Source organism: Podarcis muralis, chromosome 17 (assembly GCF_964188315.1).
Source record: "Podarcis muralis chromosome 17, rPodMur119.hap1.1, whole genome shotgun sequence".
Lineage (NCBI taxonomy): Eukaryota > Metazoa > Chordata > Lepidosauria > Squamata > Lacertidae > Podarcis > Podarcis muralis.
Window position 1 is genome coordinate 27,471,140 of NC_135671.1, and position 27,282 is coordinate 27,498,421.

The window sequence follows — 27,282 nt, forward strand, 5'->3', positions numbered from 1 at the left end:
CTTTTTGCTCGTTTTTGTTTGTTTGTTTGTTTGTTTGTTTGCTTGCTTTTACTTACTGATGATTAATTTAACCAACCAACTAACTATTCATTATTATTATTTGCATATCATGTTCTTACCAATGTTTTCATCTTTATTTCAGATGTTTTGGCTGTGAGATGCCTTTCAAAAGGCAGGATAAAACAAAACAAAATCATCTGAATATACAGCAGCCTGGGAACAAGATTGCTAACTAAATTTCAGAAACCTGCCGCTCTGCTTTGGAAACACAAGCCTTTGAGTTTGCCAGTTTCTAAAACCGGGTTAATTTTGGGCAGTGCTGGGAGAAACCAATGTTGTGATTTAGCTTTTTGATTGCTGATGACTTCTTAAGCTGGATTGCAGCGTTAACCACTGGCTTCTTTAAATCAGTGTTTCCCAAACGTTTTTGGGCAACGGCACACCTGTTTACCGGAAAAAAATCTCGCGGCACACCACCATTAAAGCCCCGCCCCCGTGACGTCATTCGGGGAGCCGGCGGCCCGGGCCTGAGCTGGAAGGAGAGGCGGTGCTTTTCGGCACAAGGCAATCGGCCTGGAATTGTTTCCCGCGCGCTGCGAAAGGGAACAGCTGCGGTCGCGCGAACCCTCCGGCGCTGGGAGGGGAAAGGGCGGAGTCGCAGAGCACCAGCTGGCCGAGCGGTTGCGCGCAGCGTTGCGCTTTTGGAGAGCGTGCGGCTGCTGCTAGGGGATCCGGGGACGTGAGCAGGCCTGGCCCGACCCGGGTTGAAGGAGGACAAGCCGGCAGCGCGCCAAGTGAGTTCGGTTGCGCACGACGGCCCCCGCTCCCCCCACCCCCGCCGGATCCTCGCCGCCGCCGCCTCTCGCCCGCCTCCCTCCCACGGCACACCACCCGATGTCTCACGGCACAGTAGTGTGCCGCGGAACACCGGTTGGGAAACACTGCTTTAAATAACGAAATCTGCTGTGAGACTGCATAGCTGTGCTTCCTTAATACCTGCTATGCATTAGGCAGAGAAGCTTTTGCTACCTAGCCACTGTTGCCAGCAATAGGAGGACTTAAGGCTCCAGGTTAGAAAGGTCAATCCTGTATTAGTAACATTGGCATTTCCATGATCACTATTTTCAGTGCCGCATGGAAATAATATTATTGGGCTCGCTGCAAAGTAAACAGATGTGAGGCACAACACAGACCTCCCTCCCACTGACTCTGCAAGTTATCTGTCTATACCAGCAGCACCAGATCTGTGGGCCAAGTTAGGCAAGGCACTTTCGTAAAATTAGCAAATTGTGTGGATAGCTGAATAGGACCTTTGCTACCAATGCAAGCACCAGATGTGGGGCCCTGATTTGGACTGCAGTCCAATGCGCTCTTACTATAGCCATGGGCTATAGCATGTCAACAAAAAGACGGGGAGTGCTTCACTGTCAACAAGAATCAGCTGGAAGATCCACTGTTCTCTACCTAAGAAAGAGGTTCCAAGACGGCTTACCTGCCTTATGCAACAAGCACAAAAAAAGCCTTCCAGATCCCATCGTTATGCAAAGATTCATGTTTTCTTTTTTACATTCTATCTTGTCTTTTTATGCAGTGCAGAAGAACTTTTGCTATTCTCAATTGGCTTCTATAATTGAGTTTTGTTAAAAGCAATTATTGGGGTGAAAGTGAGAGACTGATAAGGGACTAAGACCAAGACGGCTGTAATTCTGAACAACCTGCAGGTGTTCTGCACTGTAATCTAAATGGAAAAGATTGATTCATTCATTTTAGGCATTCACTATGGGCCCCGTTAAAAGCCAAATTACCAATTCATCCCACAAACTTCTAACAAAATACAGACATTCTGTTTTCCTTGTTAGTGTGCTCCAAAATGTTACACAGATGTTTAATTATTTGCATCTAGCTTAAAAGTAATTAGTATTCTAATCAAATCTTTTTTATTTCTTTCCTTTTTAGCATAAAATGAGATTTTCTCAAGCAAAATGGCTGCTCTGAATGGCTATTATAAATTATTGTCCTTCTATAGCACCTCTTCTTATTCCATTACAGTGGTACCTCAGGTTACATATGCTTCAGGTTACATACGGTTCAGGTTACAGACTCCGCTAACCCAGAAATACTGCTTCAGGTTAAGAACTTTGCTTCAGGATGAGAACAGAAATCGTGCTCCGGCGGCATGGGAGCAGCAGGAGGCCCCATTAGCTAAAGTGGTGCTTCAGGTTAAGAACAGTTTCAGGTTAAGTACGGACCTCCAGAACAAATTAAGTACTTAACCTGAGGTACCACTGTATAGCATTTCATATTAGAAATTAAAACATAAAATGTCCTATGGGGAAATTCTATGAAACCTGCTTGTAGCTTTGCTGCTATCTCAAGGGTTTTAGGTTGCATTTTCACCTGCCAACGTAGTAGGAAGGTAACTGAATACTGTCTACCTCTTAAAAAGATTGTAAGTTATGGGAGAACCATTTGAATGCTTCTAACAAATACAACTATCAAAATTACATGCTGAAAAATATTTGAGTTTGAGAGCATAGAACTACATATACAGTGTTGTCTGCTACAAGGAAAAATATGGCTTGTAAGGGTAGCCAACACTGTGCCCTCCAGATGTTGTAATCAACACCTCCAATCACTCCTGACCACTGGCCATGCTTGCTGGGGGCTGATGGAGCTGTTAACCAAAACATCTGGAGGGTACGACATTGGCTCCATCTCTATTAGCTAATGGTTGATGTGCAAACTATTGGTTTAACTCAAATTAACAGCATAGGTGGTACTTAACTAAGTGCTACTTAGAGTAAATCAGTTGCAATTGATGGACATGACTAAGTTTTGTTGTTGCTCTTTAGTCGTTTTGTCGTGTCCAACTCTTTGTGACCCCATGGACCAGATCACACCAGGCACTTCTGTCTTCCACTGCCTCCCGCAGTTTGGTCAAACTCATGCTGGTTTCGAGAACACTGTCCCACCATCTCATCCTCTGTCTTCTCCTTCTCTTTGTGCCCTCAATCTTTCACAGCATCAGGGTCTTTTCCAGGGAGTCTTCTCTTCTCATGAGGTGGCCAAAGTCTTGGAGCCTCAGCTTCAGGATCTGTCCTTCCAGTGAGCACTCAGGGCTGATTTCCTTCAGAATGGATAGGTTTGATCTTCTTGCAGTCCATGGGACTCTCAAGAGTTTCCTCCAGCACCAGAATTCAAAAGCATAAGTTAGGTCCATTAATCTGAATAGGTGTACCTTGAGCAAAATTTAATTGGATACCATCCAATGTTTTGGAGAAAAAACGCTAGCTCCTTGTTCCATTGCAGCCAATGGACCCCCTCTGTGACATTTTGCTATTGGCTTGGATGTCACCTTCAGAAACCAAGCAGTACCAATGTAATCAGCCTGTATAATATCAAATTTGTCACATCCGTCTTTAGAATTTCTGGAGTCCGAGTTGTGGGCGGCACACCAAATGTCACACCCGCTCAGGGATGACACCTGGAGCAAAGTACATGGGGACTCCATGTGTTCCGGCCGAGTTCTGCAGGATTCTGTTTTGCTACCACACTAACCTACCACCTGGGGCACCCTTTCACTCCCCACCCAAATCTGAGCTTATGTGCAATTGTATTTTTTTTTAAGTCCTAATATAAAAATGTATTGTTAATATGAATACTACTTGTCAATCCAGGGGGAGAAAGGACAAGCGCTCCAGTTTTAAAAAGCTACACAAGCTGCAATTACAGTCAATCGCAGATATCTATCTCCTTTGAGGGAGGGGGAACCATTGTGCTCCTGTAAGTAGATAAGCAATGGGCGAAGCCATCTTATAAAAGGTGATTATCTCAATGAGTTTACTAGTCTAATTTAAAGAGTATGCGTTAAATGAAGAAATAAATTGCACAAAGACAGATGGAGAGATTATTTTAGGAAAGGACTTGTAATGGGGATGGCATATTGGTGCTTGAAAAATAGGAAGACTGTATCTTCTGCCATCCCTTCTCACCCAATCACTGATCTCCCGAGTCTACTAGTATTCTGTGTAGTCATATGGTTGGTTGAGTTTCAATGAAACCTCCTTTTCACAGTCATTTTCATAGCCAATCCTAGATCACCTTGTTCCATCTCTGCCTCTTGGATGCATATCAGTGGTGGCTTTACAGGAGAACTGCTATTTATTTGGTGCACACTCAGCCTCTGTACTCTGCTTGTACATTCTGCTAGCAGAATGAAACACAGCTATGGTAGTCCAGGGGAAGAACATATACATTTTATCAGTATCCATTTCCTTAGCTTCCTCTTAACCCAGTTCAGTACAATGGGTACACCAAGGGCAAAGGAACCTACACCCTCCAGATTCTCCTTATTCAGCCATGCCCTATGGATGCGGCTCAGGGATACGGGTGGTGCTGTGGTCTAAACCACTGAGCCTCTTGGGCTTGCCGATCAGAAGGTTGGCGGTTCAAATCCCTGCAACAGGGTGAGCTCCCGTTGCTCTGTCCCAGCTCCTGCCAACCTAGCGGTTCGAAAGCACACCAGTGCAGGTAGATAAATAGGTACCGCTGTGGTGGGAAGGTAAACGGCATTTCCGTGCGCTCTGGTTTCCATCACAGTGTCCCGTTGCACCAGAAGTGGTTTAGTCCTGCTGGCCACATGACCCGGAAAGCTGTCTGTGGACAAACTCTGGCTCTCTCGGCCTGAAAGTGAGATGAGCGCCGCAACCCCATAGTCGCCTTTAACTGGACTTAACTCTGCAGGGGTCCTTTACCTTTATCTATGAATGTGGTTCACTTTCCGGCCGCCAGAGGCTGCTTCAAACCAAACTGCAGGTGGACCTTTTTAGCATCATGTTTCTACTTCTATTCAGCTCCTGTTTTATGTGATCAGAAGGACAGACGTAGCACAACGAGTAAAAAAATCAATTCTATCTGAAGCATTTTACTGTTCTAAGGTACCTAGGCACCAACACGAGACATCAGAACCTGGGAATTCAGTATTGAGTGGAAATAAACATCTAAAGTAGCTTAACTTTAAGGTGCTTCAAGCCTACTGAAAAATCCATATCATAGGCTTGAATTAGTAACACTGTTTTCTGCATAGTAGCGTCTTTTTCTGAGCTGCTGCCTACATTTATAAAACATAAGGGACGGCTTCATCTGCAGCATCTGAAATATTTATTGTGAGGCATAAGCCTAAAAAAGGCAGAAATGTATAATCCACTGATAAGAAACTAGATAGTACTATACAGTGCTTTCTTTCTAAAAACATGTTTAGAGGTACTCTCATTTTCCTACTCATATTGAAATACTGCCCCTCAATGAAGCCAAACTTAGATTCAAAAAATGTTTAGGGGTATGTGTACCCCTGCGTACCCCCAGAAAAAAGCACTGGTACTACCATACCTGCATCTGCTATGTGAGAAAATGAGTTGAAATAGCTACATGCATTAATGACTATAATGCAATCGATCTGTTGTGGAAACACAACACAGCAACGTGGGATACAGCATTAGAAAAGCAGTCATTAGGCCTGGAAGTACTGGCTTTGCCCAATGCTTGCCTAGTGATTTGGTAAAAGTTTTGCTGTTGCTGTTGTTTAGGTGGAAGGGTATTGTTGAAACTTTATATTGGAAGACAGAGTACCAATTACTGTATTTTTCCATGTATAAGACCAGTGGCGTAGCGTGGGGGGTGCAGGGGGGGCCGGCCGCACCAGGCGCAACATCTGGGGTTAGGGCAAATCCTCAGTTTAGGGGGCGCAAATCCACGGGTTAGGGGGCGCAAATCCATGGGTTAGGGGGCGCAAATCCACGGGTTAGGGGGCGCAAATTACTTGCCTTGCCCCAGGTGCTGACAACCCACGCTACGCCACTGTATAAGACGCCCCCATGTATAAGACGACCCCTATTTCTTTTTAACACAAAATTAAGAAATTAAGTTGTTAAGCTTTTTTGGGGGGTGGGGGAGGTCACTTCCACCAACCTCTCACCTGCCTGCCCGCCACTGCCAATCGCTTGCCACAGCCACTGCCGATTGCACACCTTGCTGCAGCCACCAACTGCCTGCCCAATTGCCACAGCCAATCGCCAGCAGGCCTTGCCACAGCCACCAATCACCTGCCCAATCGCCGCTGCCAATCTCCTGCTTGCTGCTGCCATTAATCACACGTCCCCCTTCTGCATTCACTATCCATGTATAAGACGACACCTAATTTTCGCCTAATTTTTTTTAGCAAAAAGCATCATCTTATACATGGAAAAATACGGTATAGACCTACCATTTTATTTTCCTATTAATGTTTTGAAAATTTATAAAGAGAAGAGTCCAGATGATAGCCACAGAAGCAGCCACATTTTTAATTTGAAACCCTTTAGTACAAGAACAAGATAGTTGAATTGAAATGCTACCTTCATCTATTTCTGGCACCTTAAGACAACCAAGCAGTGGCAAAACAGCATCAACATCAGACACAAGCCAGAAAGTAGAATCTCTATTCCATACCTTCTCCCGTTTTAATTTCTTCAAGTCCATCATCCTTGCCCTGTATATTAACTAGTAGGCCACAAGATTCACCATAATCTAATATACAGGATGAGCACTGAACAGAATCATTGCAATGAGAATAATCTTTCTAAAAGATTAGATTATTTCTAAAAAGAAACATCGAAAGTATTAAGAGAACATACCACTAGAAACCAAAATTCAAGTCTGGCTCTTCTGACTTCACTAGTGGAGAGATTTCCAAAGGAAAGATTTAGTGAGGATTAGTGGATAATATGTCTGCTTCAGATCTGGGTGAACCAGAAACAAGTCACCACTCAGCTACGAAAACTCAATAAAGGTAAAGGGCCCCCTGACCATTAGGTCCAGTCGTGGCCGACTCTGGGGTTGCGGCACTCATCTCGCTTTATTGGCCGAGGGAGCCGGCGTACAGCTTCCGGGTCATGTGGCCAGCATGACTAAGCTGCTTCTGGCAAACCAGAGCAGCGCACGGAAACGCCGTTTACCTTCCCGCCTGAGCGGTACCTATTTATCTACTTGCACTTTGACATGCTTTTGAACTGCTAGGTTGGCAGGAGACGAAAACTCAATGCATGACCTTGAATAAGTCACAATCTATCTACCAAGATTGCTCAAAGTTGTAAATCTCGCGCTAAAGCAAATTTGTACAACAGCATTTTTGCCTTCGTTTTCTTTTCTAAAGTGCCTCTAACCTTGTTCAAAAAAACCACTTTGGGGAATATATATATTTTAAAAAGATGGATCGTTTCAGAACAAGAAGAGACGAGTGGCTTCCAGTCAAGCATATTTTTGTTTTAGCATACTTCATCTTCTTCATGACACAAATGAGAATATTTAGTCAGCAACTAGATTTCCTTCATATTAGAATCAAACCTTGCTTCAACTAAAATCAATAGCAAAAACCCCATTGGTTTCTCCAAATGAGTGAGTTCGCACACAACATTAAGTCAACCTATGTCTTCAGTCCTGCTGCTGCTGCTGTTGCCTCCTTCAGACAAATCACAAGCTGAAAACACAAGAACAAACCTTGGTCTGAACCAAGACAATATACCAAGGCAAACCATGGCATACCTTGCAGCAGTCGGAGGACTGGGGAAGGAGTGCAGGATTCCCAATGTCCTGCCTGAGAATGTGAGTATAGATTCTAAGCCACCATTTGACTTCATGTTACATATAAACCAGCTCTTTTTACTGCACGTCTCAGCTGAATAGAGTTATAAAGCTTTTTTATATATATCACAGCACTCCAACAGGATCAATTCGGATTGGGACCAGCAATTACAAGCAAAAAATGGAGAATGCTCAGACAAGCAATCACCCCTAATGGGTGCTTAAAATTGACTCTGCAAATACTGCATGTACCATGGAAATCTGAAACCAGCAGATGTTGGCCAACTCCCATCATCCTTGATTACTGGCTGGAGTTGATCAAAGCTATCTACAAGGTCAGGGACGCGGGTGGCGCTGTGGGTAAAAGCCTGAGCGCCTAGAGCTTGCTGATCGAAAGGTCGGCGGTTCGAATCCCTGCGGCGGGGTGCGCTCCCGTTGCTCGGTCCCAGCGCCTGCCAACCTAGCAGTTCGAAAGCACCCCCGGGTGCAAGTAGATAAATAGGGACCGCTTACTAGCGGGAAGGTAAACGGCATTTCCGTGTGCGGCTCTGGCTCGCCAGATGCAGCTTTGTCACGCTGGCCACATGACCCGGAAGTGTCTCCGGACAGCGCTGGCCCCCGGCCTATAGAGTGAGATGAGCGCACAACCCTAGAGTCTGGCAAGACTGGCCCGTACGGGCAGGGGTACCTTTACCTTTATCTACAAGGTCACCAGTTCCCAACCCTGTCTTATAGCTGGCAAAGAGGTCTCACTTTCTCCTGTTTCTTGCCCCATTCCACTCTATATTTTGCTTATTAATACTTACACAAAAATATATTTTTATATAACATCCACTCACAAAACCTCAGGGTGGTGTACAGCAATGTATAACCTTTAGAAGCAAGACAAAGCAATCATTAAAATGATCAGCTACTTACTATGCTTGGTCAAGTACTGGAGAAATTATCCATGATATATCATGAGATGCGATTGATCAGTTCCCATAGGCTTCTAATCCCATTTATACTGCTTTGTGCTTTTGCTATATGAACAGCTAGTAATAGAATACTAGATAATCTTTTTGAATTCACTTCCACACTGTCACATTCTAATGATAATTTTCTCTTAGTTTTGATGTACTAATTTTATTTGAGAATTCTACATGTTGTCAAGCACTAAGGTTTTTCACTACTGGAATTCCTGACCAGAATTCATAACTGAGATCTTTAAAGATTTCTGCTGCTGAAAAGATTCCAAAATTGGATCTCCTTACACCAGCAAGAATGGAGAAATGAACTAAATAAAAAAATTCCTTCCAGTAGCACCTTAGAGACCAACTAAGTTTGTTATTGGTATGAGCTTTCGTGTGCATGCACACTTCTTCAGATACACAGTGTGCATGCACACGAAAGCTCATACCAATAACAAACTTAGTTGGTCTCTAAGGTGCTACTGGAAGGAATTTTTTTATTTTGTTTAGACTTCGGCAGACCAACACGGCTACCTACCTGTAACTAGAGAAAGGAACTGCAATCGTAACATTGAAAAAGCACAGTTGAGTTGAAAGCAGATTCTCTAACACATAAAAATAAAATAAAGCATATGAATCTGGAACTGGAATCTAGCTTCAACTTCTTATATCTTCTTATATCCTGCATGCAGGTGAAGCTTAAAGAAAACTTGTGTATCACTGATGACTCGTGCCTTTTGTCTTCCTAGCTTGTTCTGTTGCTCCCCTAAACCTATCAGGTTTGATTGTCTATTTGGAACGCGATGCTTGCGTTAAAGTTAAAATAACCTGTGAAGCAATTTAGGATAATTTCGAAGCCATCTTCAGACCCTGTAATTTTATGAGAATAAGTCAAACGTATCACAAACTCCTCCTCCTACATAATGGGACCTGAAAATATGGTTTTGCCATTAGAGTTAAGGACACATCCTTCCACCAATGTCAAAGTTGAGCTCTAGTGGTCCTGAGTGACACTCTGCTCAGGATTTTGTTGTTGTTGTTTAGTCGTTTAGTCGTGTCCGATAGTGATACGGATAGTGATAAAGCAGGATATCAAATCCAAACTCTTCTCTTCTGTTACAGAAAGTAGGGCACACACTCTGTTTTCAGAAGTTTATTTGCATTTTGCTGGATCTCTGTTGCTTTTCACCATAGCATCAGAGTACCGTGCCCTGTGAACAGCTGCCTTAATGAACAAAACATCATCCATCTTGAAATATACTCAGAGTCGCAAAGTGATTTCATGCTCTTTATTCAGCTCATAGTGGTGAGGAGGAATGAATGAATGTCCCCTCAAGGTATCTGCTTTATATACATTATTTACACAATGGGCTGCACATGATTGGCTAATTCTGGAATTCTACTGTAAGCCATTCAGGTTGTGGATTCACTTATATCTGGAGCATGATTGGGTGGTTTCTGCCAACCAATCATACTGCTGCATTGTTCTAGGACCAATCAGACTGCTGCAATTTGGATCCTATTGTTCTAGGACCAATCAGACTGCTGCAGTTTGGATCCTATTCAACTCAGTACATAACACATCTATAAAGAGAATCAAGTCTCACGTTAAAGTTATGGAACTGAGGAAAGTCCACCCTCTGTGAGTAATCTGTGAGTAAGATAGGATCTGCTAGGTCTAACACGAAATCCAGATTGATTACCAATCTGAAGCAAAACAAACATTAAAAGCGGCTATGAACTGATGGACCAGGCAAAGTGGTCATAGATTCTCATCGATATAAGATATATTTATTGTCATTGTCCCATACAGAACAATGAAATTGGAAACAATGAAATCCCTGATTGGGTGTGCTTTTCTTATGCAACCGCTACCTTCCTTAGAACAGCCATGGCTGCCAATTAAATAACTAAGCTGTGTTAAGATTTTTACAGTCAATATTCTTTCTACTGATTCACTTACATACACTAATCTTCTTAGAAGCAGTGGCTTTCAAGCCTGCGAGACCATTTCTTTCAGAACAAAGCTTCCTTTCTGCCTGCCTGATTGGATTAGAGAACCATTAGACTCAAAATTCCTAAATTAACACATGAATTTGCAATTTATTTCTTGTTTCTTTTTTGTTATGTGCTTGTATTTGTGACTGCAGTGATATGCTATTTAAAGCCAGAAGAAGTTCATTTTGTTCTCATTTTACAAGTCTATTTTTATTGCAGTACCTGGAATACAGAAAACAGACTGCACCATTTCAGAATTGTGGGGTTCCATTTTAATAAAAGGTACTTATGTTATTGCCATACAATGGAATGCTTATGCATTAATGATATTCTCCTCTTTGAGGGAGGGGTGATCTCACTTTTTTCTTTCCAAGAATATACTAAATATACTCTTATTTCTCGGCAGCCATCATCACTGTTTGTCTTCCTGGATTTGATTGTGCGCTGGAATATTTTAATGTTGTGTGTCTTATTTACTAGGCATTTCCTTGATTATTCTTGGATATTAACCTAAATTAACCTAAACAATAAATCAGCAGTCACAGAATTCTTGGGATCAGGCTGCAGGACTCGTGCACTAAACAATCAAGATTAAAAAAATACAGTTTCAACAAAAGAAGGAGAAAAGCCGTTATTGTTTTATCTCTTCCTTCATGGCCAATACATTTATATTAGTTACAAGAGAAAGCAGTAAAGGAAATTCTTTTAAGAAATTTATGTAAGGGATACTTTGTTTCTTTACAGAATGTCCCATGTGTGCCAACAGCCAAAGTACAGTATTTTTAAAAAATGTGTAATGTTGACACTAGTTAGTTACATAATAAATGCCCCTGGTAACATAATTTACTTTAGACTAAGAGCAGCAACCATTAAAGAGATAATAAAACTAACTCCTAGGCATAATTTATGGATAATTTTATTTATTGCATTTGTCAGTGAAGCTTCAAGTTAGATATTTATATCTCCAACAACATGAAACTTATTGGGATATTTCTGTATTTGCGCAAATCTCTTCCTCCTCTTTATGTATATTCTAAACATTCCCAGAAATGCACCTATTCCTCCAGCATTAAACTATTTGTATATTTCTTCCTGTTTCCCCTTCATTTCCCTTTTCTAAATGTAAGCTTTTGGCCTTCTGTGGAGCTATTTATGCCACAAACCATATGTCTCTTTTAAGCCTATTCCCACATCTCACCTTAAAAGAGTTACTCAAGGTCACCGCTATTTATGGCTTTGCCATTTAAAGAAAGACACATTTTAAAAGGAAGAAGAGCGAGGAAGACACAGACAGCTAGTGGCAGATCAATAAAAACAGCAATTACCGACCAATCATTTCTGGGCTGAGATACATATCCAAAATTTGTCAGCATTTGAGATTACTGTAAAATTGCCAAATACACTTTAGTTGCATCTGGTTCAAGCTGGAGCAGAGGGATATTTTTAAGCTGCTTTTCAAGCAATGTGAGCCCTGAACCTTGCATCACCCTAGAACGAAACACCAATCAGAAAGGATAACACTTCTCTGTCCTTAGAAAATACAGGGAGCGATCCTGTTCCCATGGAAGTCAGTGGGTGCTTTAACAGCGGCAACTTCCAGCTGAGCAAGACAAGATTTATCTTGGATTTACATTATCAGCCTTCTACAAAAACCATACGCCAACACACCTGGAGCAAGGATGTTTTTCATCCTAGCAAGTAAAACGTCCGGGGACCAGATAATTGTGTGCTGTGAGGCTTGCAGCCAATTCTATGCAAAATTAATGTCATAACTGACCACAGGATTGGCAGCTAGCAGAGCAGGAGGAGGCATAGCAGCAAGGCATTCTGCATATGCTCAGGAATGCTACCTCTTCATTCCTGCAGGCTAGTAGAAAAAACTGCCTGTTACAAAGCGCAGACACAATTTTTTGACCTCCTGCCAACCTAGCAGTTTGAAAGCACGAAGCACAAGAAGATAAATAGGTACCACTCCAGCGGGAAGGTAAACGGCATTTCCGTGCGCTGCTCTGGTTCGCCAGAGGCGGCTTAGTCATGCCGGCCACATGACCCGGAAGCTGTACACCGGCTCCCTCAGCCAGTAAAGCGAGATGAGCACCGCAACCCCAGAGTCGGCCATGACTGGACCTAACAGCCAGGGGTCCCTTTACCTTTATATATATATAATGCTTCTCAATATTAATTTTTAACTGGCAAGTTACCCGGTGGTGACAGAATGTTGTTGTTGTTTAGTCATTTAATCGTGTCCAACTCTTTGTGAACCCATGGACCAGATCACACCAGGCACTCCTGTCTTCCACTGCCTCCTGCAGTTTGGTCAAACTCATGCTGGTAGCTTCAAGAACACTGTCCAACCATCTCGTCCTCTGTCGTCCCCTTCTCCTTGTGCCCTCCATCTTTCCCAACATCAGGGTCTTTTCCAGGGAGTCTTCTCTTCTCATGAGGTGGCCAAAGTATTGGAGCCTCCGCTTCATGATCTGTCTTTCCAGGGAGCACTCAGGGCTGATTTCCCTCAGAATGGATAGGTTTGATCTTCTTGCAGTCCATAGGACTCTCAAGAGTCTCCTCCAGCACCAGAATTCAAAAGCATCAATTCTTCATCAATGAGCCTTCTTTATGGTCCAGCTCTCACTTCCATACATCACTACTGGGAAAACCATAGTTTAAATATACGGACTTTTGTCCACATGGTGATGACTCTGCTTTTTAAGGTGCTGTCTAGGTTTGTCATTGCTTTTCTCCCAGGTGACAGCATACAAAGTACTAAAAGGATGAAACCTCTCCCCCCCCCCCCCATAACCAATGCTTGGGGAATTGCAAGGAAACTATCAAGGAAACTGCAAGCACACCTGAAGGTGATGCACTTTCAGCTGAAGTTCATGGCTATTCAGAACACAGTTTAGGGTAGAGGGATTTTGATCCCTGTAGCAGCTTTTTGGTTTCTCGCTGAAGCAGATTTGCACAGCAGAATCCCATTTTCTCACTCAGCAGATTTCTATGTGCCAATGCCATGGGAAATTTCCCTACAAAAACACAGTCCTTCTGTAACGAACAGTCCTTCAAGACCTTTACTTTAATCCTAAACATTTGCAGCAACAAATCTGCTACCAAGCCATGTATTACAACACCGTGCAGCAGAGTGGCTGATCTTTCAAACCTGGGCATATTTGCATACAGGAGAAATCAGCTGTTAAATTAACAACAAAATATTTCCTCTCCAATGTGTTGCTGGAAAAGCAATTTTTGGCAGCACTTTTAGAACAGGCACTTCTTTCCCAAAACAAAAAATGCACCACCTCAAGGAATGGTTATTGTCTCCAGTATTTGGAACACAGTAAAAGCTCAATTTGAACTTACTTGTTTATTCAAATGATAGCCCTACAACAAGATGTTGTTGTGGTATGGAGGTCTTCTGTTCAAGGCTCCAACCATTCCATTCCATTCCATCCCACAACAGTTAGTCCTCTTTTGCCTACCGCTCCTTACGTCGTTGTCCAATCTCAGTTTGGTAGTTTATTTTCCTCTAAATCAGTCAATATTTCATGGCCACCACTGAGTCTTCATTACAGTGCTTGATGTTTTTTCTTTTTTCCTTTTTCCTTCTTTCTTCAGACAGTGTGGTGTAGTGGTTAAGAGCGGTAGTCTTGTAATCTGGGGAACCGGGTTCGCGTCTCTGCTCCTCCACATGCAGCTGCTGGGTGACCTTGGGCCAGTCACACTTCTTTGAAGTCTCTCAGCCCCACTCACCTCACAGAGTGTTTGTTGTGGGGGAGGAAGGGAAAGGAGAATGTTAGCTGCTTTGAGACTCCTTAAAGGGAGTGAAAGGTGGGATATCAAATCCAAACTCCTCCTCCTCCTCTTCTTCTTCTTCACTCCTGCAAAGTTATCCTGAGTCTGTGGATACCTCATTCTTCTATGTAACTATTGATCTGTTGTCTACATAAGCAATGGCACTGAAATAATTGAATTGGGCACTCTGGTCAGTGACCGAAATAAATCGATTCATTCAGTCAATTAATTGAATTGGAATTAAAATACTGAAGATTAGAGACAGACAGACAGACAGACTATGCTAAGTACAATAAGTAGCCCTTGCAAATTACATTAGATCAATGGTAGGGTGCATCCATTTACTCAAACATCATCTTTAAAACAATTATTGTTGATAATTTCAGCTGTAATTTTCAGTATTAGACAATTTCAAGCCTACAGATAATTTAAGTGCAGCTTAGAAATCTTAATTCAATGGGCTTTAAGCAAGCTAAGTAAGTACAGGATTGCGGTCTAAGTTCTCAATGTTCTCATCTAATTTAATTCCCAATAACTCTGAAAAGTATATCTGCCTGAAGTGGTTCATCAAATGTCACACAGCAAGCGCAATGACTGCATGGAAATATTGACCTGGGGTGTTTCATGGCTAAACACACTCTACTAACTAGTCTTCGGACGATGCCTCTAAAAACATTTACACGGGGATGGAGTTCCCATATGAAGATTGCAAAATTTACAAGCCAACAAGAAAGCTCGCTTTCACTGCCCTTGGCACAGAGGTTCTTTAACTTCCAAGAGAGAACAATTTCAGCCTTGCATTGCCTCTTTGTCAAAAGCAAGGACTGTACCACCTCAGACTCTCACATTATGAATCCATGTTAATGTAGGCTGACAAAAGGGGAAAGATAGCAAATGTGGTCATTTCTAAGAATAAAATTGAAATGAAATAGTCAGGTGCAAAGTACCCTTAGAACAGGCATGGGGAGCCTGCAGCCCTCCAGATGTTGCAGAACTAAAACTCCCATAATCCCTGGCCACTGGCCATGCAGGCAGGCGTTGATGGGATTTGGAGTCCAGCCATATATGAAGGGCAACAGGTTTCCCACTACTGCATTAGACCCTCCTTTTTATTATTATACTTTGCTAAATTATGTGAATGGGACATGGGTGGCACTGTGGGTTAAACCACAGAGCCTAGGACTTGCTGATCAGAAGGTCGGCGGTTCGAATCCCCGCGACGGGGTGAGCTCCCATTGCTCGGTCCCTGCTCCTGCCAACCTAGCAGTTCGAAAGCACGTCAAAGTGCAAGTAGATAAATGTTGACCACATGACCCGGAAGCTGTACGCCGGCTCCCTCAGCCAATAAAGCAAGATGAGCGCTGCAACCCCAAAGTCGGTCACGACTGGACCTAATGGTCAGGGGTCCCATTACCTTTACCTAAATTATGTGAAAGAATCAATACAGTCAACTTATTGTACTCAAGGTTTACAGTCCTTAAAATGGACAAATTTTTATATGCAGAAAAATGGAAAGATCTTTGAAAATGTAGGTGGATTTGTTCAAGAGTCTGGGATAACCAAGTATAATAAAATTAAGTTTAATTATAGGAAAGTATTTACAGCTGCCTTGAATCCCAGTTTGGGAGAAAGGTGGGATGTAAATACATTTAGCAACAGCAACAACAATGCAATATGCCAAGAAAGAATTCTAACTCTCAGAGAAGGGAATTGACTTTATAGGTATTTATGCTGTAGAAAAATACTTCCTCTCTTTGTAGCACGTCTGGGTTGTATTATATAATTTTTAATATCACTAACTTAGAAAACATTTTGAACTGAAATTATACATATGCGCAATCATTTATAATTAACTGCACTGAATTGTATTTTAACCTTTTTTATTTCTATTGTAGCTGCCAACAGATAATATTGTACAGCCTGGCAACCTGAATATAATTTCCCCCCCTTTAAACGATAGGAAAATGTGTTGAAAATAAATACTTAGGACAAAAAGGCTTACCACTCTCACTCTCAAAGAAATTGTAAAATGTGTTATTACTGTTTAGTACAAATGGCACAAGGATATTAGCTATAGCTGCAGCTGATGTCATAATAAGCTGGGTAAATTCTAGCCTACTTACAAGGAAGCTATTGACATGCTAAATTGTTAAGGGAAGGGAGAAAAGGAATGTTTGATGCTGGGAATGGGAAGGTTTAGAGCCAGGTATACAGACTTGTCCACACCCTAGCATGGCTCAAAGAGCATGGACAGACAGTCCCACCTACATACTATGGACCTCTATGAAGTAATATAGCCAAAGTTACGGTGTTCATAACTTTCTACAGCTTTTACCCACAACTGAATTCCTACTTTGAGTTGTCTGTGTGCCTTTAACCTGCCCTAGGACCTTACAGTGAAGGGTGGGTAATAAATAAATAAACTGAGGGCCTTCTGGCAGATTGAGGGCCTTCTGGCGGTTTCCTCACTGCGAGAAGCCAAGTTACAGGGAACCAGGCAGAGGGCCTTCTCGGTAGTGGCGCCTTCCCTGTGGAACGCCCTCCCACCAGATGTCAAAGAGAACAACAACTACCAGACTTTTAGAAGACACCTGAAGGCAGCCCTGTTTAGGGAAGCTTTTAATGTTTGATGTATTATAGTATTTTAATATTTTTTTGGAAGCCCAGTCAGATGGGCGGGGTATAAATAAATAATAATAATAATAATAATAATAATAATAATAATAATACTTAAAACAAATGCACCATCTAGTCCTGAATAAAGTCTTAAAACATCTTAGCTCTGAGTTAACAAGGATAGGATTGATCAGGCAATCAATTAATGCTATGAAGTTTACAGTGCAGCCGTATGCATGCATAATATTGCAATCCAACAGTGCCCTTTTATATAGGCCTAATCGAAAATACCGTAAATCAGATAAGCAGGTAAAGGACTGCAGGCTGCACTGATCACTTTAATGTGCTTATGAGTATTTCTGAAGCAAAAAATCATCCTTGGTTTTTAGGTGAGGCACTCATGGAGTAGGCAGCATTTTAGAAGATGTATTTCTCTCCTATGTATGACCAACAGCAGTTTTTCAAGTAAGAGACTTGTATTAAAAACAATAAGCAGATGAAACTTTCCCATTGATTAACAGGTCTGTAAGGCTGCAGTCCTATACACATGTACCCAAGAGTAAATCCCATTGAATTCAGTGGTGTTCACTTCTGAGCAAAAGTGCAAACGACTGTGCTGTAAATCCATTAACCTAACCAATTAAAAGTTGCAGCTCTAATTGAAAAGCATATGAAAGACGTACATGTATAAATATTTATACATGTATCGTTCTGCTTATCCATATAGACTCTTGTGCAAATGTCCAAGGCTTTCTGACAATTGCTCAGTCCCATTTGATAAAGACAACCATAACTGAAGGAGAATTACGCACCCCAATACGTTCAGAATGTCGTTTACATATAATTCTATACAACCAAGATTCAAAGCATTTACTTTAAATAGTATTCATCCTGTAACTGACGTAGTTCTCAAACATTCACGAGCTCCTATGGAAACAAACTTTTGTTTTTAGAATGGGTTTAGGATAGCGTAACACTGAACTTTAAAGTCAGGTAAATAAACTTTTTAAAAACAAAAATTAAAAGAAAACATACAGCGTTTGAACCTCTCTCAGTTTATCTCTCGTGCTTCTCTCTATGTATGCGTACTGCCTCCTTCTTGTGGATGCATTGTTGCTGTACAGTCACCATCATAAAGCCTCTCCATACATACCGTAATTTTTCTTGAGTATTCCTGGGAAAGTTTGCTAGGCAGCGTGAGCCAAGTGTTGCCAACTTATAAAGTGATGCATATTTTGGCAAGTCAAAGACAGCTGGGTACGAGTCTGGAGAAAAGAATGCTTCAATACAATTGTTGTTGTTTAGTTGCTTAGTTGTGTCTGTCTTTTCATGACCCCATGGACCAGAGCACGCCAGGCACTCATGCTGGTAGCTTCGACAACACTGTCCAACCATCTCATCCTCTGTCATCCCCTTCTCCTTGTCATCCCTTCTCCTTCCCAACATCAGGGTCTTTCCCAGGGAGTCTTCTCTTCTCATGAGGTGGCCAAAGTCTTGGAGCCTCAGCTTCAGGATCTGTCCTTCCAGTGAGCACTCAGGGCTGATTTCCCACAGAATGGATAGGTTTGATCTTCTTGCAGTCCATGGGACTTTCAAGAGTCTCCTCCAGCTCCATAATTCAAAAGCATCAATTCTTTGGCGATCAGCCTTCTTTATGGTCCAGCTCTCACTTCCATACATCACTACTGGGAAAACCATAGTTTTAACTATACGGATCTTTGTTGGCAAGGTGATGTCTCCGCTTTTTAAGATGCTGTCTATGTTTGTCATTGCTTTTCTCCCAAGAAGCAGGCGTCTTTTAATTTCGTGACTGATGTTTTGGGACTACAACTCCCATCATCCCTAGTTAACAGGACCAGTGGTCAGGGATGATGGGAGTTGTAGTCCCAAAACACCTGGAGGGCTGAGTTTGGGGATGCCTGCTCTAACCACTTACGCAGGCTCTCTTTTGTAGTAGCTTGTATACGTCTAACATGAAAATTCAGGTGTCTTATGACTTACTAAGATTTTTAACCTCAACCATTGTTCATCAAACAGCAACGCCTCTTCTCCATCTCAAATAGTAACAGCTGTAATAGTAAATGATGTGTTGATTAAAGACGTCTTTATAATTCACTTGTTAAGTGTTTCTCACTAAGATTGTAATTAGTGTCACCATTTTCCCATGATGTGTATACAGTATTTCTTAATTCTCATTGCCACTGAAAACATGCTACCCAAAGTAATCTGTCTGAATACTCCCCCACCCCAAATGCAGGATGAGCAAACAAGGGACTTTATTATACTGAAATTATGTTCTTGCAAAGGCAAACTGCTGCAAACATCCCTGGATTGCTCGTGGTCCCTTCCAACTTTATGATTCTATGAAATGACTTCTGTAAATAACTGCAACAAGAAAATATCGGCCATAAAGATGGTGCCAATTTGTACACGTTGTTGTTCTGCCACTAACATTTGGTTTCTTTTGTTGTCAAGCACACAGTACCGGGTGGAGAGATTAGAATCCTTTAGGCAACAACTAAATTGCAGAGCTACCAATTACCACCTGGAAAGGTATGTTTGACTTCCAATATTAAAGCTACTCTTATTTGCCTACCCCTTGGAATTTTACCAATCAATTTCCAATTTTGTTTTTCTCTGGTCAGTTCACCATATGTGCAAAAACGGTTTCCCTCCTCTTCTTTAAGGTTTTCTAAAGAAGAGGAAGACACCTTTTGCAAGAGTTGAGCTTGAGCGAGAAAAAAGTATGTTGCAAAAAACCCAGCTGAGTCCACTGAAATAATGAAGTGCTTCAAAAGACATAAAATGTGTTTTATATATAGAATGCAGCAGATTATTGAGGTAGTGAGTCAAACCTGAGTTAGGCTGCACAATTACCAGGGAATAAGTCCAACTGCAGTCAATAGGACTTATTTCTGAGTACAGTAGACATATCTAGGATTGCATTTTAAAACAATAGGCAGGAATTTCCCCCACAAATGAAAAAATATAAACTAAAATGGATCTATTCATAATACTGTGTGATGCACTAATAGCTTTTCTTTTTTTATGCTAGAGTTCCTTTTTCAAAGGTGGTTCTTTCATCAGTAGTTTATTGCAACAGACTGAAATGACATACTGTCCTCTAGCACCGTAGAAATGTCCAAATTCAAATGTTTTTCATTTAACTGGGACTGTGTACATTTCACTGTTTGGGATTGGGGATTTGTTGCTAGGATAACTCTTTAGCTCTTGGTTCTTTATTTAGGTCTCTCAGAACTCTCTTGACCTGCTGTCAGATTACAACACAAAGTCTTAGAGATAAATACCACAGACAACAGTTTCCTTGACTAACCACTTTCCAGCTTAAGAAAGCTAAAGCTCGTTTTGCATATTTGAAAGCAGAGGTACAGAAAAACAGTAGGAACTGCCAGTTTAGTCTTGCATCTTGTTAATACCTAGAACAACCATTGCCGTATAAATTTATTCTGATTCTACGATGAATGCACTTTGATTGTCATACATTCTGTAGAAAGAAAGTGAGAAGGAAATAAAATACTTTGCACTGAAAACGAATTGCATTTGACTCTCCATTAGAATATAGCAATACTGCTTGTCATTTATTTCCTCGCACAGAACAAGGACAAATGCTGCAGCCAATAACAGGCTCAATAACAGGAGATAGCTTGTCCCAATGAAAACCAAGAACACCGCCTCTGCAATGCTTCTAACCTCTGTTGCTTCAGGAGCCAGAGTCCATGTGCCATCGGGATTAGTCATTAATGCTTTCTACAGATGCCAGAACAATCTTGTTGAGTGCTTTAGGAAACCATTCTGTAAACTACTGTGAAACTTTCAAAACATTTGTTTAGATGTACCAAAAATACTGCAACGCTATACATAAATACAGTAAATCCCACTGAACTCATTGAACTTCTGAGTTGCAGAATATCCACATTCTATACTACAAGGAAGAAGCAAAATGCCCTTTCCTTTATATTCCAACAGTGTTCTCAGTTCTCTGAGTGTTGGTCCGCAAGTAGCCAAAATGTTCGTAACCGCACACAAGACGGATGAACCGGCAACCTTGTGGGAGCCCCAATATTTGCAAAAGTTAGAGGATGTCCCCCACAGAGGAAAACACTCTAAGGGGGACATGGAATCCATGCCACTAAAGCCCACTAAGGGCTTATGCCCAGTTGGCACGCTCAGGATGCTGACTAACAGAGAGGGAAAGCAAAATACGAGGGGGAAATGGAAGTGCGAATAGAATGAAGTGTCTGGAATCCTGAGCAAGAGTATTGCAACATTTCTGTGCACTAATAGCAAATTCAATTCGCTGAGTGCTGATCCTTGTGTAACTAAAAAAAAGGCACCATCTGTGCACAGGGAAGAAGTATCTGCAGGCTTGAAGTAATCCCAAGTTTGCAGAAGTAAAGCAAAGTAGCAGCCCACTGAGCTGAGCATGTTCAGTAGCCAAGAGTGATGACCGATGTCAAGGGACAGGGGTAGAAAACCAGCTGGACAGAAAACACAGTGGAAAAGAGAAACCACGAACAAACACACTCAGCTTTTTGTTTCAGGACCCACCTGACTAGAACAAATATCTGCCCGAAGCAAAACTATCCATCCAGCAATTTCTCCATAGACTGAATTGGGTGATCTGGCCCACAGTGAGCCACAAAAAAAATCAAGTGCACTGTCCAACAGTTCTAACAAAGAAAATCCATCAAGATGTGTAATGCACATGAATATTTTAAGAAATAGATATACCCTCAGCCATCAGTCAGACCCCAGTCAGTGTGAGCATAACCTCATCCATTAAAAACCTTCCTGCACATTTAGCACATAAAAATGTGCATTTAACAAGTGCTACTCTCCAATACCCTCTCAAGGTTTCACTTCTATCACTCAAATCTCTTTTTCCAGCATTTGAGAAAATGTTACAGTCACCATCCCTAGATAATACCTCAACTGCTTTTCTAACTACTGCATGGAATGTGGTTGTGCAAGTGTCCTGGATTGGATAATGTTGTAAAATGATGTGTCACGGCGCACTCATCTCCTCGCCAAACTATTTGTAAACCCTGCTGCCCCTCATCGAGAACGCCCTTCCAGCAGATGTCAAAGCGATAAACTACTACCTGACATTCGGAAGACATCTTAAGGCAGCCCTGTTCAGGGAAGTTTTTAACCTGTGATATTTTACTGTATTTTTGGTTTCTATGGAAGCCGCCCAGAGTGGCTGGGGAGGCCCAGCCAGATGGGCGGGGTATAAATAATAAATCATCATCATCATTATTATTATTATTATTATTATTATTGTTGTTGTTGTTGTTGTTATCGAGATGCATTTCTAAAAGTAACAAACAAGAGTCATGCTGCACCAACGCTTGGCCATTTTGTGAAACTCTCATTTAATCTTTATACTGTAATTCTTTGAAAGCGATAGGCTCCCTCCCTCCTGTGTTTGAGTGCAAATCTAGCTAGATGTTTAAGAAAGGAGGGAGCTATGCTTATGAAATGTGCAAAGGACCATGATGACAAAGTAAAACAAAACCTACATTGAACAGAGCTGCCATGTTAGGAAATGCCACCCCGGACACACGAGGCATTGCACACACAGCTCAGAAACAACAGTAATTAAGGCTGCTAAACAGGGGGGGGGGGTGCTATGTTTGTGCCAGTTTCGCCAGCCTGCTATCCTGCAGATGATTTGGACATCAGATGGTCTGTAGGGCACCAGATTGGTGGAAGCTGGTCTAAGCGCTAATCTAAAAGCTTTCCAGACATCTCCAAGACAAAGATACGTTGCCAACCAATGCACCCAATACTGTCAGGCGGGTTTGGGCCTGCAGATGTTAGTCAAGATAACATAATGGATCAGTATGCTATTGTAGCATCATGATGCATTGTGCGCCACTATAGTTATTGGGGGCTCGTTAGCCTGGGAAGGTAGTCTATCCAGGAGAAGGAAAACTCAGAAAACTCTGACCCTAAACTTCTGCTGCCTTGGGGACATCTTTGGGAGAAGGAGTAAACCCTACACATATCCAGAGTGGAGTCCCTAAGATGGTCGGGTGGTGCCTTGAACGCCTCCTCCTGGCATCTCCTGCAGCCAAGCTGGTGCCAAATGTATTGCTTACTTTCCTTTGGACCCACAGCAAGGCTGAGGAGGGGGCGGTGTCTTGTTGTCTGGGCAGCCCAGGACCTCCATATTCAATGCCCAGGCTTGCACCCCAGGGAGGTCAATTCAGTACTGCGGTTTGACCTCATCCCCAGAGGCACACTCCATGGTCTCTCAAGACCGACAGAAGCCAACATCAATATCCGACTCATGATCGTTTCGTAAAGATTAGTAAACCTCTTACCGTATGTACTTTGCTCACAGTCACAAGAATTATAGTGAGACTGTCTAAACTGGCCCACTCTGAGCCAAGGAAGATGTAACATGACTCACCATTTATGGGTAAGGAATAGGGGGTGGGTACGGGCAGTCTCTGTCTCCACTCCCATCAGTCCATTATGAATTCCTTTCATCCTTCCGCAACCATCCTTAACCACAACCAACCCTGCTTCCAATTGTGGTAAATGGTAAACTCTGTTTAGCATTAACCATGGTTAAGGATATGAAGAGGGTGTGTGTGTGTGTGTGTGTGTGTGTGTGTGTGTAGAATTTGCACCAGAAAGGAGACAGACAAGAATAAAGGAGCCCACATTCCTATGGCCCATGCCCAGTCTCTCTACCAGTGGACTCTGTTGCATCTACACCAGTCCCTTTTTAATGTACAGATTGGAAATTCTAACCCATGTTAATGATTCAGATCACAGGAAATTGTAGTTTTTCTGGAATAAAACGGTGCGATTGCTGTTTCAATCCACCTTTTGTGAAAGCTTGAATTGAGCATAACTGATCATCTCATCAATGAACACTGCATTCTCCAAAAGAGTTTGTAAACTGTTAGGAAGATCCAGAATGTTATTACACACCTAGAATGATCATGCAAACAACTGTATATTAATCAGATATGACATTTCATACTTTCTCATATAAAACCTTATGGTAGATATATATTGGAAAGCTTTTTTTAGAGCTGGGAGAATGCAGACACGTATAAACATTCAATTCATATGGTAAAGACTGCTTAGTTACATTTCTCCTCATGCAGAGTGTTTACTCTGAAGTAATGCAAACTGTATCTTTAAAGTATCCCAATGGAAAACAAGACGTGCATAACTTCACATCGCAACATTTTACTACAGAGGCAGATGACTGTAGCAGGCAAGCTTGCCTAAATGTTTTCAGCAGGTGCCGAAATAGTACACTGAAGAGTACAGTTTACACCTCACTTTTAAATGAAGATATCTGGTTCTGCTTTGGCCATTTGCAGATGGCAGTTGGCCAGTTTTAATCTATTTTGGTATTTTTACTTTTGAATGGTTGTGAATTCTTCTTCTTTCTGCTGCTTTGACATGATACCTGAACTGGCAAAGCCTATTTATAGCTGCTGCAGCACCACCACACCCACAGGTAGGTCTATAAGGAGATGGGAATAAACCGGCAAAACAGAGCTGGCATGACCCAAGGAACCTTTAGGTCCTAAATCACAACCTGTGCAAAGCATGTTTGGTGAGATGTTTGAATTGAGCCACAGTATGGAGGAGGAGGGGGACACAGGTGGCACTGAGGGTTAAACCACAGAGCCTAGGACTTGCCGATCAGAAGGTCGGCGGTTCGAATCCCTGCGACGGGGTGAGCTCCCGTTGCTCTGTCCCTGCTCCTGCCAACCTAGCAGTTCAAAAGCACATCAAAGTGCAAGTAGATAAATAGGTACTGCTCCGGCGGGAAGGTAAACGGCCTTTCTGTGTGCTGCTCTGTTTCGCCAGAAGCGGCTTAGTCATGCTGGCCACATGACTGTATGCCGGCTCCCTCAGCCAATAAAGCGAGACGAGCACCGCAACCCCAGAGTTGGCCACGACTGGACCTAATGGTTAGGGGTCCCTTTACCTTTACCTTTATGGCGAAGGAGAGCAAATATATTATTGAGTGTATCAGCTCTTTAACTCACAGTATTATATGCTTGCAGAAATGCATTTGTGGCTGAAACTGTGAACTATTTCGCATTTGTAGCAGCCCTTGAGCAAGCTCTCGAGTGTGCAGGTTTGATGACATCGTGCTACGTACAGAAATGAAACGGTTCCTCCAAACTCTATATACGTAAGCTGTTGCCGCAACCCGTGTCCCTCCCAACAGTTCAAAATGCAGCTGTCAGAACTGCGCAAATTGCTGAAGTCATATCCACAGTCCTGACGTGAAGGTCATTATCCACAGGTCATGCATGTGGCACCATCCACGAGCACAACAGTACAGCACACTCTGAAGGCACAAGGTTTTGGTTTGGGACCTAGATGTATAAATGCTACCTCCTTCCATCTAAAGCCACCAGGCCCTTTGGTCTTTGTCTGAAACCCTTCACTGTATAAGCTGAAGCAGCCCACAAAGCAGAACCGTTTCAGCAGTAGCACACGGACTATGGAATTCACTGTCTAGTATTCTGCTTGCCTTGAGACATGTTATTCTTCCCATATGCTTTAGACCTGAGCAGTAGCTGAATGCTTATCGTGGAAGCCTATTTTACTGCTGATGCTTTGAATTATTTGCTTTGCTTTCTGGTTTGAGGTTTTTATTTGCAGCTCAGGAATTACGGATCCCATTTAATACATGACTGTTGGACATTCTAACAGTCCCACATGCAGAAAGAAAAGACGGCTAATAATATCAAAACAGTGGGTGACGGGGAGGGAAGCAGAGGCTGCCGGGAAATGTGAACCAGCCCTGATACAGACACAGCGGCAAACCACAAGCTAAGTTACGGACAACGCAGAACGGTTTTAAAAGGGAGTGGTACTAGTTTCTCCATACGATACTAACCTTTGCTTCGACTTCGGGCGATACTTTTTCCACCTTGTTCTTGCTTAGCAGGCTTTTCACCAGTTCTTCCACTTGCACGTTGAACTTCATGAACGTCACGTAGACGAAATAAGCAAGCAGCAGCGTTAAACTTTCCCACCACATGATGAAGTTATCCAAAAAGAAGATGATCAGCAATATCAGGTCCATGATGTAAAAAGACACATCCCGAAAGAGGGGCCACCAGGTGAGGTGCAGGATCTCCTTGGAAAATAAAGCACACATCCCAATCACAAAGAGGATATTGAACACGGCAGAGCCAACTATTGTTCCAATGCCGACATTGCTGTGGGATATAAAAACTCCTATTAGAGAAGTGAAGAGTTCTGGGGCTGAGCCACCAGCAGCCATGAATGTTGCCCCGGCCACATCATCAGAAATCGCCAGCTTTTCTGTAATGACTGTCAAGGAAGGAACAAAGAACTCATCACAGACAATGGCTAAGGCTATGAACATGTAAACCATTCCACAAATATGAAGTATTACGGCACCCCTCCGTCTTTCTTCCAGAGAAAAAAGATCTTCCGGATACTCTCCCTTGGAGTGCTCCTCCGTATGGTTATCCTGCCCAGCTTCGTATTTCATAGAAATAGGTGAATCTGGAGCGCCGGTTTGATTCTGTTCGTTAAAGTCCAATAGAGTTCTTTGATGCATGTGCTTTGACTTATGGCTATCTAGATTGCTGGCTGTCTCTGTGCTATAAGGTTGCGACTGGAAAAAGGCACTAATTGAAAGATACAGCGTGCTAACGGCCACGATACCCAGGAAAAGTCCTGTTATTCGTATCAGTCTCAGCTTTTTCCTAACGTTTGGGTGTTTCTTACAGCCAAGCAGTGGTTCTGGCAGACACAATTCCTCAAGAAAGTCAACAACAATGTTTTTGCACGGAGCCATTCTGAGCTCTTTCCTGCGGTCCAAGAATTTAAAGTCAGACAGATTGTTCTGTCATTCTTCTTTCACTGTTCAAGTAAATGTTGCTTTGACGTGTCCTTTCAGAAACCGATCGCTTTATGCTTCATGTGGAACACATTCCTTGGTTGTGCTTAAAAAGAGAGAAATGTTTTCATCAGTTTAGTTACAAGGTCAAACATCTGATGCGTCAAAAGACATTTCCCTGTACATTATATAAAAAAGAGAGAGTTAAATTTCCTGCTACATTAAACCAAAAAGACTAATAACACATAAAAGTGCTGCTTAACATTTTATGTGATGGAAAACCTGGGACTGCCACCGGGTACGCAGTCAGCAGGGAGGATTTTTTTCTGATTTTGAATCACTGCACTCTAGTCATCATTTAAGAATCTGAGCACTCATTTACTAATTTCTCATAGCTGAAGCCAAACCTGCCAAGTTCATGATCCC

At 42.3% G+C, this 27,282-nt stretch overlaps 1 protein-coding gene across 5 annotated transcripts in view; it reads right to left on the reverse strand.

Moving 5' to 3' along the window:
• Positions 1-27,282, reverse strand: part of SLC24A2 (solute carrier family 24 member 2) — an 88,736-nt gene that overhangs the window by 58,999 nt on the left and 2,455 nt on the right. For all 5 annotated transcript variants that reach the window (XM_028712198.2, XM_077921005.1, XM_028712195.2 and 2 more), the window contains exon 2: positions 25,882-26,962. In XM_028712198.2, coding sequence (XP_028568031.2) covers positions 25,882-26,814 — 933 coding nt within the window. In that variant the 5' untranslated portion in view covers positions 26,815-26,962. The remainder of the gene's footprint in view (positions 1-25,881; positions 26,963-27,282) is intronic.